Below are 18,070 nucleotides of genomic sequence, written 5' to 3' on the forward strand. Positions count from 1 at the left end.
TATACTGTATATATACTGTATATATATATATATATATAAAATTTAATTAAATAAATGTAGTCATTTAGACTTAGACTTCAGTATTGTATCCAAATGCAAATGCTATGACAAGTCTTGGTTAGCCTAATGCAGTACACATAGATATATATATATACTTAGTAAATGTACGTTTATGTCTCTAACTCAATAGCAAAAACTTTTGTTTTTTAAGCTTAAAAATGAGAATTTTTTAAATTTTTTTATTTTATAGTTAAAACAGACCAATTACAGGTAGAAGGCTATATACAAATGAGTTAACTACATTTAATCAGCCTTGTCATGTTTATTCAAGTAAAATATTTATAACATATATATATCATTTTTTTTCTTATATATTAAACACGATAATTAAATAATTTTACTTAGTGAATATATTTCCCAAATTAAGTTACTTTTTCTGTCGCAATGACAAATGATTTTTTAACCCTAACCCTAAACTTAAAAAAATAGAAAAATAAAATGTTTGTATTAAATTTTGCTTCTCAAGCAAATCAATCTTGTTTTAAGGATATTTAGTTTAAGAATATGTTTATTTTTAACTGTAAAATAAAGTAAAGTACTGACAAACACGATAATTTCTGCATTGTCACCTGCCATTCACACAATCAAATTCATTCTCACCTGTCCAGCCATGAACGATGTACTCTATGCTGTCATGCGTCTGTCCGTTAGTGAGGGCCCTGCAGACATACGTCCCAGCGCTAAAGAGGCCAATGAATCCTCTCTTGCTGTCATAGACACTGGGCAGAACCTGACTGGTCTCAATGTGAATCAGAGAGATGCTGGCACTGGGGTCCGTCACACGGCACGGAATCTCCATTTCATCATGAGTCGTCAGCACATGGTTTTCAAAAGGGGTCATAGATGGCACAAACGGCGTTTCTGGATCTGTGTATGTTTTTGGAAAGAAATTCAATATCAGTTTGCCACGTACAAAGGGCTTCATACTAACTATATAGTATATAATTTTTTTCAAACAACGTTACTGTGTCAATCTGGCTTGTGTAAAAAAACAAATCAGTACCTGGCACATAAATATAGATGGAGGTCTCTTCAGTGTTGTTGCTGGAGTCATAGTAGCAGATGTATTTTCCTGTATGGGCGGCCGTCGCATTGCCAACAGTCACAGTGGAGATGAAGAGTCCTTTTTTTTCAGTGTCGAACTGATCGTGGAGATAAACAGGGCTGTACCAGGAGAGCTCGGCCTGACCTCGACATGTGAGTCGGAAAGTGGAGTGGAGAGACACCTCCATGCTGTCCCTCTGGGGCCACATGACTGGAGCCAGCACTGACTGTGGCAGCTCTGGGTACATGGCTGATCACGACATGAACAAGTATTTGAATTTCTCATAAAAACTCATATATATTGCAGCTTTAGATTTGGGTTTCTGAATCATCGTGGGAACGTCATACATTTTGCTGTTTGATTTAATTATACCTTCAACTAGCAGTTTGAATGAAAATCTTGAAGTCCTGGAACCAGTGGATGCAACAATCTCATAGACGCCACTGTCCTCCTCTATGGGGTGACGGAGAACCAGAATATTCTCATACCTTTGTAAGAAAAAGACATGATCATTACAATTATTTCAGTGGTATTATGAAACTGGTGACACTTATAATAAGGTTTAGATTGTTAACAGTGGTTAATTCATTAACTAGCATGAACTAACAATACTTAGTTCATGATAGCTGTACTTTATGACCACAATACAACAATATTTGTTTTACAGCATTTATGAATCTAGGTCAACCTAGGTTAATTTCCACAGAATATATATATATATATATATATATATATATATACACACATTTTTTTGAAAGTTGAATGAATATTTAAAAATTAAAATTAACCTAAATAAATATCTTTACATTTTACAGTATTTATTTAGGTTAATAATACTAATAAAAATTAAAAATACTAATAAAAAATACTTTTTACAGTATTTATCTATTTATGTTAAGTATTAAAAATAATTTTACAGCTTATTCATTTATTTAATATACTTTATTTGGGTATTCAAGTAAAATGTTTGTAATATCTTATTGAAGAAATATATCAGTACATTATGATACACTGTATTTCATAGAAATATGATCAATAATAACGTTTTTTAAGATAAAACATTACTATTGTCAACAGAACGACTAATATAGTTTTATGAAATATGAAATTTCTATGTCTATTTTATGAATTCTACCTGAGGCCTTCCAGATGAGTGGTCTTGGTGGAGATGTAGCTGTCATCCAGCTGAAGGCCATCTTTAAACCACCTGACCTTTGGCTCAGGGTCAGCATCAATGTAAATAGTGAACTCTTTTTCCTCCAGAAGCGACACAACCACCACTGGCCCAATGCCATTAGATATTACTTCCACAAAAGAGCTCTCTAAAGGTCAGAAGAAAGAAAGAAAGAAAAAAAGAAAGAAAGAACATTGATTGATTGTCTACTCCACATCTGTTCAGTCCATCTCCATTTACTGGTTTTAATGGTGAAAGCAGAGGTGTGTAGAGTCAAGTGAGAAAGAGAAGTGCACACCGTGGATTGTGATTCCCAGGATGAGAGACTTGGTTTGTCCAGTGAATTGGTTGGTAACAGCACACTCATAGTGCCCAGTGTCTGCCACAGAGGCTTTTGGGATGTTGAGGATGTACTGAACCTTGTCTGGGAAAGTTAACTTGATTGGAACAGCATCTCTGGCCTGAATAGTGTAATAATGAGAGAAAAATAAAGAGCAGTATTACACACATTGTGTTTATTATGGATACACATGTGGAATGATGACAGCATGACAGCGATCAATTGCAATTTTTCTTTTCTTTCTTTACTTTTTTTCTTTTTAAAATTGTATTTCATTAACTCCACTTTTCTATGCAAAGATGTACTTTAGTATCTAAAACACGTCTATGTCCATATTTCAGCCTGCTGGAGATAAATCAGCCCTACACGAGTCTTTTAAAGTGCCGTACTCATTACAAACAAACCCATGGATTTTTTTCCACAACCAAATAAACACATTGTCAAATGCACACAGAAATGACAACTAAAACTAACTATAACTAACTAACCAACAAACTAACTAGCATCTTTTGATTTGGAATTCATATTTACAAATGCACAAAAAAACAAGACAAAAAACCTAACTTACTAACATCTTTTGATTTGAAACTCATTGTTCATAAACCATACAAAAACTACATCAGCCAACTATCTACCTAACACCAAAATGACATCAACTAAAACTAACTACCTAACTAACCAACAAACTGACTTACTTGCATCTTTTGATTTGAAACTCATTGTTAATCAACCATACAAAACTACATCAGCTAACTATCTATCTACCTAACTATCTACCTAACACCGCCATTACATCAACTAAAACTAACTACCCAATAACCAACAGACTGACTTACTAATATCTTTTGATTTGAAACTCATTGTTCATCAAGCTTACAATCAGCTAACTATACTTAACTAACTATCTACCTAACACAACCATTACATCAACTAAAACTAACTACCTAACGAACAAACAAATTGACTTACTTTTGATTTGGAATTTACATTAATCATCAAACACACAAAAAATATTAACTAAAACTATCTATCAGGCATCTGTTATTTTAGAAAAACCCTTCATTAAACATGGCATACAGGCAGACCTCTGTGGTCTTGTGAATCCCAAACACAAGACCACAGAGGGCTCACAGAGGTGAGAAACGTACATCTGTCTTCAACACTCACAGGACATTCGGGTCATAGGTCAAAGTACATAGTAAATTAGTCTCACTCCTTTCCTTTGATGTTTCTACCTTAACTTTTGTAAATTTTTGCATTTCCCTCCAACCAACTATATAAAGAACGAGAGAATACTGCCCCAGAATATGCCTCTGCATCACACCAGAAGTCTTCAGTTATGGAGGTTCAAAAAAATGTGTTTGCTTTATATTAGTTAAGTACAAAACAGAGAAGGAAAGAGCGAAACAGAAAACAGATGAGGGTCTTGCCTGTTTTTGGGGATGCAGCCACTGCTGGTGGAAAGCCTTCCCAGGAGGCGTCTCACAGGTCAGATTGACAGCATCCCCCTCTTTCACATCCTCCATACTGGCACTCAGCTTTATGTTGAAGCTCTTCTCTTCATCATCATCATCTTTGACATCTTCAGTACAACACAAATCATTCATAAAACATGAACAATGCTGCAATTAAACTCATTTTGCTTACTAGTCTTCTAATTAAAATAAAAACATGTGTGAGTGAAATCAGGGCCAGTTGCTCGATGCAAGGACTCAGTCCAAAACCAATGCAGATACACCCAATCACTCTTTTTCTCTTGCTTGATGTTTAAGCTGTGCCTTCAAAAGGCTATGAATGTTCTTCTCATGAGTAACTTGCAGAGTATGATGATCCAATATGAAGCAAGTGTGCGTCAGATCTCACACCTGCAGCCCACCCCAACTCAAAATGTCATCACTCTTCAGTAACAAGAATTTGTCATCTCCCTTGGTACTCATGTAATGTCAGAGCTATGACCTAATGTTTCACTTTTCTTTGTCAAAATCAAAAACAATCCATAATACTGTTTGAAATTTTTATAAAACCCTCTAAATGTTTAATTATTTGTGTTGCGTTACTTACCCGTGTCATTTGTCACATTATAAACGATGCTCTGCACTGCATTGCCATTCACACTCGTCTCGCAAACATAGTGACCTGGTGATAATACACCGAAAAAGCCGATTCTGTGGTCGTAAAGTACAGAAACTTCATCCCCACTCTGCAGGTTTCTGAGAAGCACTTGAGAATGTGGGTTTGTAGCGCGGCAGGGGATAGTTGTGCCTATCTCATCTGTCTCAACAGCAGGTTCAGACACGAATGGAACCTCAGGATCTGTGGAACAAGAGGTGGGAGTCCGTTTTACAAATGCAAAACGAACTAATTATTTTATATATATATATTTAGTAGTCCTGAACAATAATGTACCTAGAACAAAAATGTAGATATCAGTGTCTTTTTCAGGTTGATCCTCATAAAAACAGGTGTAGTATCCTGTGTTAGAGGCCTCAGCATCAGTGATCACCAAAGTGCTGTGATTAAATCCGGACTGCACTTCACTGTTGGGCGGTAAAGGCTCGACCCATGTCACTCTCCTCTCTCCGGAGCAAGTGATGGTGAACTCAGAATGAGGTTTGAGAATAAATTCCTTTTGATCTGAATTAATAACCGGCCAAGGTTTTGAAACATCTGCAGGGAAATATTTAATGTATTTGATTAATTATAGCTTATACCTTTAAATTACAGTGGTACATATACATTTACATGAAAAAAAACAAACAAATAAATACAAATAAAAATAAATAAATACTACTAAAAATGTTTAAAAACGAAAAAGAAACAACTATATATATGCATACATATATATACATTTTCCTCTATTTTTAACTTCCACATACCTGAAAATACCCCTAGTAAGACAATCCCCAAAACGAGATGTGTCTCCAGGAACCTCATTGTCACTTAGATCGTGCTCAGCTGAAAGGGGAGAAAATATGAAAATCGATTTTACAAACAGACAGAAAATGAAAATGACAAAGAAAAAAAACAAACAAACATGTAAAACAGCCAATTTCTGTGTCAGTTCTGAGTTGTACTGTAGCTATTGATCTCTTGTGGTTAATCCAGTATAAAAGATGAACCTCTATTCAGTAATAGCTCAGGTAGCCTAGGGAGACCATTGAATAATCGGTAGCAGAAAGTTTTGGAAAGGTTCAGTGCCAAGACATAAAAGGTCTTTAAAGAGTCTGGACGCGGTTCAGTCAGTAAACTGACGCCAGACTCTTTGTCGGCGGAGCGCTTGGATAGTTCGCTTCGGCTTTGTTTGACCACCAGGTGGAGACACAGTACACATTTTCCCGAAGAGACGACCGCATCGAGTACAATCAACGGATACGGATTTTCAATGTTCCACACGTAGAAAACATGGTATTTTCTTGCTACATTCGTACAGCTGTGACATTTTAAATCCTGAAACATACGTAGGCCTATACAGCAAAACATAAGATATAACAACAGCTCACATGGATACAAATCAGTAGGCCTATTAAGATTACTGCGCCAATCTGTTGAATACTCAATAATATTAATATATCTAGGCCTATGTGCGGGCAATGTGTGGGATTAACTGTTTCCTTTATTTTAAATCTACATTTTGTTCGCGGTATAAATTCATTTGTTAAATTAAATTTGGTCAACTGAATTTAAATTGGAATTCAAACTTTTCTGAATTTTGAGATTACAGTGCGTAAATTAGATTACAGTCCTGCAGCACACTTTGTTGCATTCTGTCTTTGTTTCTTTTGATTTCAAAAGTCTCGTCACTGGTTTAAGCGCTTGTTTTGGTACATTTCTAATCAGACATTCCGCGCGCGCGTGTTTTTATCTCTGTCTGTCTGATCCGCGGACCCCTGGGTTCCATCAGCGCTTCAGCAGACAGTCAATGCCACTTAATTTGAAGTGGTCAGCTCTGTTGAAACTCAGTTATCCTGAAGAAATGCACCAATTATTTAATTTAGTCCTCTTCAAAAAAAATAATTATAAAAATAAAAATATAATTAAATAAATAAAACCAAGGTAATTAACCGATGAAATCATGTCCAGTTATTTTGTAAGATAAGTAGTTCCGCAAGGTCTACTTCAAAGTGAAGGAAAAAACTATTTTTACAGCCAAGAGAAGACTGTAGCTCTGCCGTTTGCTCATGTCAGCCCTCTCAAGCTAATTACCCTTGGTGAATCCGGGGGTGTTGAGTAAGACTGTAATTAGTCGACCCCTTTCTGTGCTGCAATTTGGGAATCCATTGGATTGCCGTGGGAAAGAATTGTGGAATGACAGACGGGTGCGCTTTTGGTACCGCTCATCTGTCCAGCGGTGACTGGAGCGCAAATTTCGGGCCGCACTTTTCTCCGCGCACCCCCATCGCCAGGCGCCCACACACAGATGCGCAATTGACTGGCAAACACAACCGATCCGCTGCGCTTGACACTTTCGGGCAACAGCTGAGCGAGGGGTGTCCTCCAACACCCAGTTAGCTACTTCACGCGTAAAAACGATTTCCATGGGAATAAAAGAAAGCGGTCTAAAGATAGTCTGTCGAGGTAAAGTTGCTATAGTCGCTGCAGAGAAAAAGACAAGAAAAATATATATTTTCTTTAATTTCATCCAGTTTCAGCCTTATTTTAGGCAAAGCAACACGGTCTCCTTGATCCTTGGTAAATAGTATCTAAATTACATTAAGTTAATCCAGATGTGAGAGAAGTTCCCCATTCGTGCAGATTCATCATCGACTCGGACTTCAGCGGAGAAGGCGGCAAAGAAGTTTTCTAAACTCCTCAATCGTGCTTTGACTCCATCACTCCGCAATAAACAAATCTCCATTCCGCAGACCAACCCAACGAATGGTATTCCAGTATGGTTATGGGCATCCCATTTAAATTTTGATGGGCAAACAAGTCTACATATCTAGTCCGAAATGTGTTTGCCATTAGATGCCAGTACTGCGCCTCTCCCCGGGCTGAGACACCCCCAGCTGCGCGCCTGCGGCTCCAACTGAGATCCAGCACAACCAGGCTTTGACTTTACTGGTGATAATGCGATTCCTTTGGGAAAAAAAGTCCATAATCCTTCCCGATGCAAAAGTGTCAAGAAGCAAAGTTGAAAAAATCAATTTCTTTTTTTCTAAGATGAAAACGAATGATTGACGTGTCCATTGTGAGCGTTGATGGAAAAATATTAAAATCCCCGTATCATTTAAAAGTAAAACAATTTAGCGAGTTGATATACAAATTGTATTTTTTTTTTTTACTGAAAACTAATTAATTAAAAAATGCAACTGTTAAAAAAGAAATAAAAGAACATCTTTAATTAGTCTAATCCTGAATAAGTGCAATTGTGCTCAGAGGTTCAAATGTTTTTGAACGTCTGAGGGAAACTTTGCATGAAAGAAAATACAAAAGAAACTAATTAAACTAATTTAAACATACAATACCTTTTTAATCCCTTTTGGTTGTTCCCTTTGATAAAAGAACAGCCAAAATGAATGGCAAAGCTCTTGTAAAATACTCTAATCAGCCCAAGGGTCCTCAGTTGTAAAGCAGTAGTAATCCTCTCCCTTGTGCTGCGCTACTCTGTCCTGCTCCACGGCTACTCACACAAATGCGCCTCTGCAACAGCAACCTGTAATTGATTCAATGTTACAGTCCATCCTTCCCAGGGAACTAATCATCTGGCTCAAAGTAAATAACTCTCAGGAAACGGCCCCTCCTCTGTCCCTCTGCCCCAGGCGGCCTTTCAAAATAAGAGTCCGTGTTTTCACACTGCAGCTCCGAAGAGGAGTCAGATTTCTCCGTGCTCTGCAGTTCTGAAGGAGGTGCATGAAAAGAGGTTGAGCAGGGAAGAAAAGGACCATATGTTTTTTGTAAGTCCAAGAGGGGCCCTTTTGGAATAAAGGGATCTTTTTGTGGGGACAATGAAGTCAAGTGACCCATTAAAAGTGTTTTTATAGAGGCTTAGGTAGGAAAGAAATCAAAGAATTGGGAATGCACAATTACATTCAGTTACTCGATTAACCTTGTCATCACGCTCCATTCTTCACGTTCAGCTTTTAGTTGATTGCGCTTTTCAGTTGTAGTTGTTGCTGCTACAGTAGCTATGTGCACTTTGTTTTATGCATATTCATTTAAGACGACTTTCATTTGTGGTTCTCCTGTCATTTCTGCAAGGACGTTCAACGTTTCAGTTTATTCAGGCTTCATTTCTAATTGTACGCCAGTATATATAAAACAAAATGTCAATAATATCTGGGATTTTCAGATAATATTTTTTTTTTGAAGAGTGCAGTGTGATTGTGAAATGGTTCATTCAGTAGAGAAATTGCAAAATTGGGGGTCCACCAAAAGCACTTGCTGACACATGCAAGGGGGCGCTCTAACATAAGAAACAAATTCAATCGGTCTCTCTCCATGTATATAATTTATTACAGCTTACTTTTAAACAAACGTTTAACAAAAAATACATTAAGACATTACCACTCGTCAAACTTTATATAGGGTTCATTTGTATTCGATATCTGAAAGTTGCGGAAAAGTCCCACAAAGACAAAGTTGCCAGTACCTCTTCTCCTGTTTTTGCCCTTCGGCTTTTCTTTAAGACATACCAGACTGAGATAATGGCTCATTATGAATTAGTACTCTACGCGTCCCTGCACACGGTGATTCGCCGCTCTCTGTGCAGATGACTGACCCGGTATGTGGTGAGTGAAGCCCCGGGGCAGGCTTGGCCCCCCACTAGCCCTCTCCGTTCTTCCTGCAGCCGGTCCAGAGGAGCCCGCTTTGCAGCTCACCCTCGCAGAGAAACACACATCTCCAGTTGCCCAGCACAATTATTTCCACATGTTCGTGCCGCCCGGCCGCTCAAAAGAACAGAGTCCCTTGTTCTGGAAACAAAAGACTAATCTCTGAGACTAAAACTGAAGCCTTCAGAAACAGCGCGGGATACCTTGATCGGTGCTTTAGTTTGGAATCGTTTAAATGCATTGAAGTAAGCAAAAGATTGGCAACCAGTACGCGCAATTATGCGGGTCTAATTCGACTGACTGTAGTTCGTTATTGTTTGCTTAAGATGCATGCATTAAAAGTATTTTAATTTCAGACTTATGCAGACATGTGGACTTTACCAAATGGAGGTATTTGATATGAGAATATTCTGAATCACTGTATATGATCAACACAGCTGAAGTCAGGATATATGCACTTTTCAACCAACCGTAAAAACAGTAAAAAAAAATCTGCAGTTAATTTTTCCAGTTTTCCAATTGACTTGTAATTTTTATTTAATAAAATCATTAAATACATACTGTAATTTGTATGTAAATTCAGCGATAATTCAGTGAAATCATTTCAGCTCAAAAGAATGTCCAGTATGGGACGAATGCGCGAGCGGGAGGGAGAATCTGTCTCAGCTACGGGACACCAGGACTTTAGTCTATCTCCTCGTCTGACGCCAAGATGAAGAAATCGTTTTCACAGGAACATGCACATCCAGCGAGAGTTTTATCTGTAATGTCTAAGTGAAGAAATGCGGTGTGAGTTTTAAGTCTAGTCTCTCTTCAGAGAGATATAACCACATGGTGGCGTATAGGCCCATCGGTGGGACAGCCTGCATCCATCTCTCTCCTGTCATTACAGTTCAAACCTATTAAGTAAGAGAGAGAAAGAGAATCGGAGAGAGCGAATTAAAGCCCCCTGGGAGTAATAAAAATGGAATCGAAGTACAAACCACATCAAAACAAATGGATTTAACTTTATTAGCACTATAACGACTTATAAATAAAGGATGCAATAACAGCAAAGATTTGAGGTTTGACATTTTGACATGCATACGTTGTTTCACAGAAAAAAATAAGAAAAACACAGACTAGTAATTTTTTAGCACATTCTGCTTTTACTATGTTACAACGTTGTCAACTGATTTTACACAGTAACCAGCAGTAACGAAGGTTCAGATCCAGTTTGGTGTTAATTTTCAGTCTCAGAAACATAAACATCATTAACCGTGAAAATATGCAAAGCTTATGAAGAACAGAAAATGCCTTTTAGAAGGATTCATTAGATCAAAATGGAGAAAAAAAAGATACTTTAAGCATTCCAACTCCAAAAGAAAAAGCTTTCTCTGTTATCTGTGCTGATATGGAGTCAACCTTTTTGAATGGTCAGTTGTCACTGGCTCTGACGCGCTGTTTTCACACACGCGCTGTCCAGCGTGCTGAAGCTCGCCGTTTTCTTCTTTATCGGCTATATATTTGTGGGCGTGGGGCCGGGCAGAAGCGCTACTGCTCTGCGCGGAGGAAAACTTTATAATGAATGCTGCTGGTTAACCCTGAGTCAGTAAAGGCGCTTAGCACAGGAGCGTGTAAAATGTTAAAGTAAACATTTAGGACACGCTTTTTCGGTGGGCTTTGGTTGCCTAGAAATCTGAAATGTCAAGGCAAAAGTGAAACAATTATTTTACTTTTTTTTTTTCTTTCTCAAATCTGTATGCCTAAATTATTGGGTGCTGAAAATAGCCCTGTTATTTTCTGTCATTATGGGTCAATAAAAGTAACCCTCTTGTTTTTGTCCAGATTTTCATGGTCATCTGATCAACCCCGCCCCCCTCAAAAGTGTGGGTTAGAGTTCCAGATCCTCAACACTGTTTAGTTTCAAAGGAAAACTATGAGCTGAAGAGTGATAGCTGTTGGTCTTTAGGCCAATTTAAATGCAACTTGGTTTGCAACAGGATATTCTGAGGACACGCATCAAATTTCATAAAGTTTCGCCTATAGGTGGCGCTAAAACCGAAAATGCATGCTGATTACAGCAACTTTTCTGTTGAAATTGTAGCATTTCTTTGCTGCAAGTACTATCATAGCATAAGACAATGAAACATAGTAAACATAAAATAATTTGATAAATACCCAAAATGACTGCCAACAGCCGATCAAACATTCAGCAGCCGATTATTTAAATTACAAATGACCCATAGTATTTACTATTAAACAGCAACTTGACATCTTTACTATTTAAAATGCCATTCTCCATAGGGCCTCATATTTCATGAAAACGAGTATGTATTGACTAATTGTACTGTACTGACTATTACAACTGTAGCGCCCCCTTCAGTCCTAGGTGTATCTACACTTTGGAATTGTTGACGCTAGAACCCAGATTCGTTTAATTGTGTCTCTCGACGTGATTTTACTTAAAATCAAAATGTGACCCTGCTTTTTTAACAGTACCCAATGTGCCCAACATGGAAAGCAAAGTCCTATTAAATTGTTCAGGTTGTGGGTCTCCCTGAGGGTGGTATGGTGTTGTCCTTGATTTTTTTACTTTTTAGTATGAAATTCAGACTGAATTGAAGCTCATATTTTGGTCTTGCTCTTGATTGATCAAATCTTTACACTCTAAGTCAGTAAAATAGGGCACAATGTTCATAAAGGAATTTCTGTGTTGATTTTTCACACGTGATGTCAGTATGTTGAATCATTACGCAATGTTTTGAAATATCGTTCATTCAGGATTAGTGTTATGGCATCAAAGGAGATCAAATTAGTGCTTTGTACCTCAAAGGGAATCTTGTTAAAAATAAACTTTTTTTTCCTGCAGTTCCAAAAGCCTAGGCCTGCAGTTTATGCGCTTTGGCTCCTCTTGTGTTTGTTCTTGCAGAAATAATTCCTTAAAATAGATGTTCAAAGTACTCAATACTTGTTTAGAGAGACAAAATACAACATTTACAACTGATTACAATGACAGGCATTGATACATTTCATTCATTCTGATTATTTACAGCCCTCAAGTATGCTTTCCAACCCTCATATAATCAACAAACAGTCAGTAGAGAGAAAGCAAAGACATTTTATTTGTTTATTCTCCAATCATCTATCTATCTATCTATCTATCTACCTATCTATGTTTTAAGTCCTTGAGCTGGCCAAAGTAATGAATAATATTCTGTCCTCTAACATTGTGTGACGGATATAATATAATCATATATTATCTCATTCAAAGCTGACCTCTTTTTTACAACGGCTATACATTCTAATCCAGCAAAGCCACCAAGCACACTTGATAATACAGTGGGCACGCTCGGGAGCGCAACAATGGGACGCCTTAAAGAGGAGCTGACACGTCTCAGAAAGGGCCCATTCTAGAGAGCCCGACAAAAGCGCTCGGGACATATTGTGTGATGACCGAGTTCCCACTAAATTAAGTCACCATGGACAGCACTGATGGGACACGTGTCTAGAATTCCCAGTTCCATCATCTTTGAAACAAACGGTTTTGGACGGAAAGCCCAAACGCTGTCCTCGAGCTCAAGAGTTCACGTTAACGACGTTTTTCAGCATTTCACTTCGCAGTTTAAACTATTAAAAAAGCGGTTTCCGCGACTGAAGACAAAACAGGTTTTGGAGGCATTCATTGCCCGAGTGCCCCACTTCTCTCAAGGCGAAAGCAGCTGCAAGCGCTTAAAAGGGGCTTCTATTAATTGCTCTTTGTCATGCATAATTGCCCATTTTGCGACAGTGCTTATAATCTTTTAAAAGCTGAGCCGTACTTTGTTTCCATTTAATATTTGGTTTTAAGCATCGGATTCTCTAATATATCTGGTGTTCAACTGCACCACCCGTCCAATTGATATTACATGCCATAACACCAAAAAGAAAGCTTGCATTAGCCTACCTTGCCTCACATCCTGAATGTGAAGCTTAATACAATTTTCTAAAGAGTACAGAACAGGCTAACTGCCTACCTAAATAAATAGCAAAAAAAAATTCATGTACAACCAAGAAGATAGATTTGTTTTTAGGTTTGTTTATTTTTTAGTAACTCTGTTAAAATTAACGTGCCATTTTAAAGTTTTCAAGTTCCAAACTCGAGACTTAAATCTGATATTAGTAAAGTGACAAGTATCTGGGGTCAACCGTGTCACGTCTGAAAAACGGGAGTCAGTTCTGAAACGGCTGAAAACTCTTTTGTCGGGGGGTCTTTCTCTCTCACACCTGCGAGGGGTGAAGTCTAATTCGATTAATAAGAAATTCAATATATATTCATTAGGTGCCTTCCCTCGATAATATATGATCGTGAAGCGAGACGTGAAAGGAGGCCATTTATTCCCCTTCTGAAAGGACCTGCGTGGGACCAAAATTTCACCTGCTTCCCCTCTCAATTAGGAATGTATCCCAAACTCTGACGGAACACGAGTTAAATTAAGCGTTCGCTAATTTCCTTTCAGCCCTCCTACGTAATCCCTCAATTTTCAGCATGCCCCCTCAATTTGGCCCAAGTTGAAAGGTTCAAATAGTGTCTAATGAAACAGTGACTAAATCGTTTTCTCGCGCGCGGAGGAACCCTGTAGACGTCTCGTGAAAGGCCTTGAGCTCGCCGCCGTCGGGGGTCCGCCGGCTAAATGCGAGTTCCTGGCAGGACAATCTAACCTGTCAAAGCCTTTGGCCAGCTCTGCGTAGCTTTTTTTCCTCGCTCGTATTGAAGGAATTGCTACATAAGCAACCAACGTGGGACAAAAACTGCAATTAAACTCCTTTCGGATTAATTTAACAGGGGGACAACCGTCTCTTGAAAAGCACACAGAATAGGATCGACGCATAATTGACTATCACCTGGCTCGTGAGATACAAATTCTCTCTTATAAGCCTTTTGTGGCCTGTGCACTAGTAGGGAATATACGAGAAGAACACTGGAAAATAAGTGAAAATGCATCTCATATGTTTAACTGATCCTTAAACACCAAGTGAGACTGCGCAGTTAAATTAAAGCTCTGAATATAAGCACCCTTAAGGTGACAATTAACTAATACAATTTCAAAAACAAAAATAAACTGCATGCAGGCTAACAAATAAGTTTCACATATAGTGTTACACTTCAGGAGGCTTTTAAGGAAGGAGTTTCTCCTGTTCTCTTTGAAAAGTATTCAAGGGGTCAGAAGGCTGTGAAGTGTTTTCTTAATAAAACAAATGCGGATGGCGTCTTGCTAATACACATTTAAAACTATTTGTCACGTGTTTACACTATGATACAACAAACTCTGAAAAAAAATAGGTCTCCCAAATAGTTTAATAGGTCTCCCAAAGTCCTATTAAAAAAAAAAAAGAAAAAAAAAAAGATGGGGTTGAACTGGAGTGTATTTTACATTTGAGAAGGCTAGAAAATACCATTGTCTCAAACCTGGCACAGTTTTTATCCCAACCCAACTTTCTCCATCCTTATCATAGGTAAAACTTGTCAATTAAACATCAATGTTTTAAACACTATCTATCTATCTATCTATCTATCTATCTATCTATCTATCATTTCATTATGTGGCCACATGAATGTTTATGTATGTTTTGTTTTCATTTGTGAAATATTTAAACAGGTGCCTTGTTCCAGTATAGTAAAATGAATACAGAGCTCATATGAATTTCAGAACTCAAAGTGTAGTTACAGAAGTAATTTTATTTAAATAAATACAAATATACACATTTTCTTTAATATGCACATAAAATTCAGGTGAAAAAAAATCACAGTTTCTCAGTAGTCTAGGACAGGTTGGAATAACAGTCTGCGTATTTACAATATCACACAGGGAGTGTTTTATCTTCTCTATATATCCAACATTTATTCTTCAAAGAACAGGGAAGACAGCATGGATTATCCGTGGTCGTTTCAAAAACGTTTTCACTTAAACTGTAAAAACGTATTTTACTTGCGTCTATTATTTCACAGTTTGTCATACGGATAAGACAAATAACTGACTTGAGTGTCAGGGTAAAACAATACTTTAAGAGGAAAGAGGGAGGAATTGGTAGTAGCTAAACTTCCATACCCTTCGGGTTATGGAAATATGGAAGACAGTGTCCCATAAATTCAGTCGTTTCAACGGATCCGTACGTTTAAACGTGCCATGCAGGGTACCAAACTTAAGTCTATGATGTTCGCGACGCCCCTAGATAGGTGAAGTCTCCTTCTCCTCTGTTGCTGACACAGGTGACAGAGATTCTTCGTCTTCCGAGCGCGGATAGTGTGAGTGGCTGCCCGAGCATTTGCATCCTGCGTGAGCGCTCCGTTGCGTACCTTTGCCTTCTTTCTTGTGTTTAACGCGGCGGTTTTGGAACCATATTTTCACCTGTTTCTCTGACAGGTTTAAATATGTGGCTATTTCGATCCTGCGTATGCGGGAGAGGTACATGTTAGATGAGAATTCGCGCTCCAACTCAAGCAGCTGAGTGCTGGTGAAGGCAGTGCGCATCCGTTTGCCGTTCTGTATGTGGCTGTTGTCAGACGCACCTGGAGGAGAAAAAATAAAGAAGCTCTTAAAATCACGTCAGTGCCAACCAAATTTGCGAAATAATTCAACGAATGCCATTAATATATCATTCGGTGTATTTGAGAAGTAAATGTGCCAAAACATCAACATGATTATTAAAATATAAAGTCGATAAAAAGTCAAATAAAACAAGGTAAAATGCGTGAAGACTGACTTTTGAATTATATAAATTGCCAAATAGTCAAGCGTCTCGTCATAAGGAGTAACAGGTGTACAGCTTGCGCGCGCACTCACTCACCTAGAGACAGACAGTGATACCTCCGAGGGTCAGTGACGCTGTAGCTTGTGGGCAGGTGTCCGTGTCCCGGGTGCGCTAACGCGGGGCTCTGTTGGTGTGCTACCCTCTGACAGAAAGCCGCGTCACCGGCGGAGAAGCCCTGTCCCTTCAGCAGTGGGATTCCGCCGCGGGGAGAGTGGATATGCGAGGTTACGCACATCGGACAGACACAGAAGGTGCCGGTCTTCCGGGACGGGCAAACGGGCGCAGTGACGCTCATCACTCCGGGAGAGTGCATGCCAATGGGGATGAGAAATTCCTGTCCCGTGTGCTCGCTGAGAGCCGGGCGAGCGGGATCCTTGATAATCAAAGAGTCTACGTAGAAAGACCTCGACATGATCGCTTCTGTCTGCGTGTGATGCTGATGGTGTCAATGATACCACACTGATGGCGTTGCTCCAATGACTTGCGCAGTACACAGTGGTCTTAACACTGTTCTAGAGCCCTCGGGAGCTGGCTTATGTTTGATAGTTCAACAAAAGGGATCCCGGAGAGGGCCGGCCCTAACGTCACCCACGTGCGCTCACGGCCTAGGGGCTTTAGTACCTCTGGTGTCCCGAGACACGTGATGCCCATGAGAGCCTCCAATCAAATATTTTCCCATACAGTCTTGTTAGCTCGCGTGTATGCGATCCTTGACAGGCAAAGTGGCACAACAGCTCTGACAAGTGCGCCTACTGAGATATCAACAATTATCCCTTTATAATCCTGGTCTAATATACTGCATTATTATTTAGATTTCCAAATGATATTGAAGAAAGGCAGGCCTATATATTCCTCACATAAACTGAGCTTGTCTGTGTCAACATGAAAGTAACGTTCTCCATTTCAGATGGCAAATTACACCTCAGTATAGAAATAACTAAAGAGATTATTGGCCAAAAGCCATGTCTAAAAGAAGTTAACAATCGCCCCTCATCCATGGTTCTCTTATGTTTACATACTGTATTAGGGCTTCCTTGACCTAACCTTAAATTTAATAGACGAGGCATCCACATATTTGTATGTTTACAACTAACAATATGCTACATGAAGATTTTCCCCCGTCTATTCAACTGTATTTATTTATTACTATCAGGGCTGGAAATGGGGCGGAGTCCGGGGAGTGAATTTCGAGGGGGGACGGCGTTTCCCTTCCAAATGGTTAGGTTTATTTGGAAATTAAAGTGATTTCTATATTTTATCCATTCAAAAGACTACGAAAGCGATCCCAGTTCTGCATATAAACGTAGCGCAGTGTTTATGGTTCGCTTCTCTATGGCTGCACGTCCTGCTCCTCACAGAACAGATCGTGAAAGCAGACTGCAGTTTGTCATTCATTGTAACAAAGTATAGGCTAGAGACGATGTCAATAATAGATTCAGTGTGCAGTGTAGAGATCTTTATGAATTAAAATGGAAGTTTGTGAGATAGCGATGAACTAAGGAGGGCAACAACTTTTTAATGATTATAAAGAGAGTTTGCAAATGTGAAACTGAATTTATACAACAGTTTTATACATTTTTTATTTTATACAAAAGTTAACATTAAGTGACTTACATTTTAGGAACATTGTTGTCTATTTTGCTCTATTTCGTCAACAAAAATAATAGTTCAAAAACAAAGTCACAGCTGAGCCGCTGCGCATCTATAGTCTTTGGCACAGCGCTGTTTCGTTTTTGAATGAATCTTTGCTTTTGAACAAATCTAGTGAGTCAATGATTCAATGACCCATTCATAAAGAGAGTCACTTGCTTCGATCCTAAATGAATCAGCCGTGAAAAAAATACTATAGTAATTTATAGTAAATACTATAGTGTTTTTGAACCATACTATAGTAAAGAACTTGAATTAAT

At 38.5% G+C, this 18,070-nt stretch overlaps 2 protein-coding genes across 2 annotated transcripts in view; both read right to left on the reverse strand.

The window, feature by feature from the left end:
- The window catches only part of LOC107755213 (platelet-derived growth factor receptor alpha-like), a 20,901-nt gene extending 12,609 nt beyond the window's left edge, over positions 1–8,292 (reverse strand). Inside the window, exons 1-10 of the mRNA XM_016571932.1 lie at positions 8,085–8,292; positions 5,496–5,574; positions 5,026–5,286; positions 4,681–4,932; positions 4,050–4,201; positions 2,578–2,740; positions 2,241–2,427; positions 1,478–1,593; positions 1,064–1,354; positions 661–927 (exon numbers count right to left, since the gene is read on the reverse strand). Of these exons, the coding sequence (XP_016427418.1) occupies positions 661–927; positions 1,064–1,354; positions 1,478–1,593; positions 2,241–2,427; positions 2,578–2,740; positions 4,050–4,201; positions 4,681–4,932; positions 5,026–5,286; positions 5,496–5,553 (1,747 nt within the window). The 5' untranslated portion in view covers positions 5,554–5,574; positions 8,085–8,292. The remainder of the gene's footprint in view (positions 1–660; positions 928–1,063; positions 1,355–1,477; positions 1,594–2,240; positions 2,428–2,577; positions 2,741–4,049; positions 4,202–4,680; positions 4,933–5,025; positions 5,287–5,495; positions 5,575–8,084) is intronic.
- Positions 8,293–15,133: 6,841 nt separating this feature from the next.
- On the reverse strand, positions 15,134–16,670 carry LOC107755223 (GS homeobox 2-like). Its single transcript, XM_016571942.1, has 2 exons — positions 16,197–16,670; positions 15,134–15,918 (listed from the first exon to the last, which is right to left on the reverse strand). The coding sequence occupies exons 1-2, from the start codon at positions 16,570–16,572 to the stop codon at positions 15,578–15,580; spliced, it is 717 nt and encodes a 238-aa protein (XP_016427428.1). The 5' UTR covers positions 16,573–16,670; the 3' UTR covers positions 15,134–15,577.
- Positions 16,671–18,070: the final 1,400 nt, after the last annotated feature.

The sequence above is a fragment of the Sinocyclocheilus rhinocerous genome, unplaced genomic scaffold (genome assembly GCF_001515625.1).
Source record: "Sinocyclocheilus rhinocerous isolate Xijiao unplaced genomic scaffold, SAMN03320098_v1.1 scaffold562, whole genome shotgun sequence".
Classification (NCBI taxonomy): Eukaryota; Metazoa; Chordata; class Actinopteri; order Cypriniformes; family Cyprinidae; genus Sinocyclocheilus; species Sinocyclocheilus rhinocerous.

Bases quoted from the DNA above. Each gene is read 5' to 3' on its own strand.
- LOC107755223 (XM_016571942.1), bottom strand. From the start codon at position 16,572: ATGTCGAGGTCTTTCTACGTAGACTCTTTGATTATCAAGGATCCCGCT. The intron at 15,919-16,196 runs GTGAGTGAGTGC...TTTCTCCTCCAG, and splicing joins GTATCACTGTCTGTCTCTAG to GTGCGTCTGACAACAGCCAC.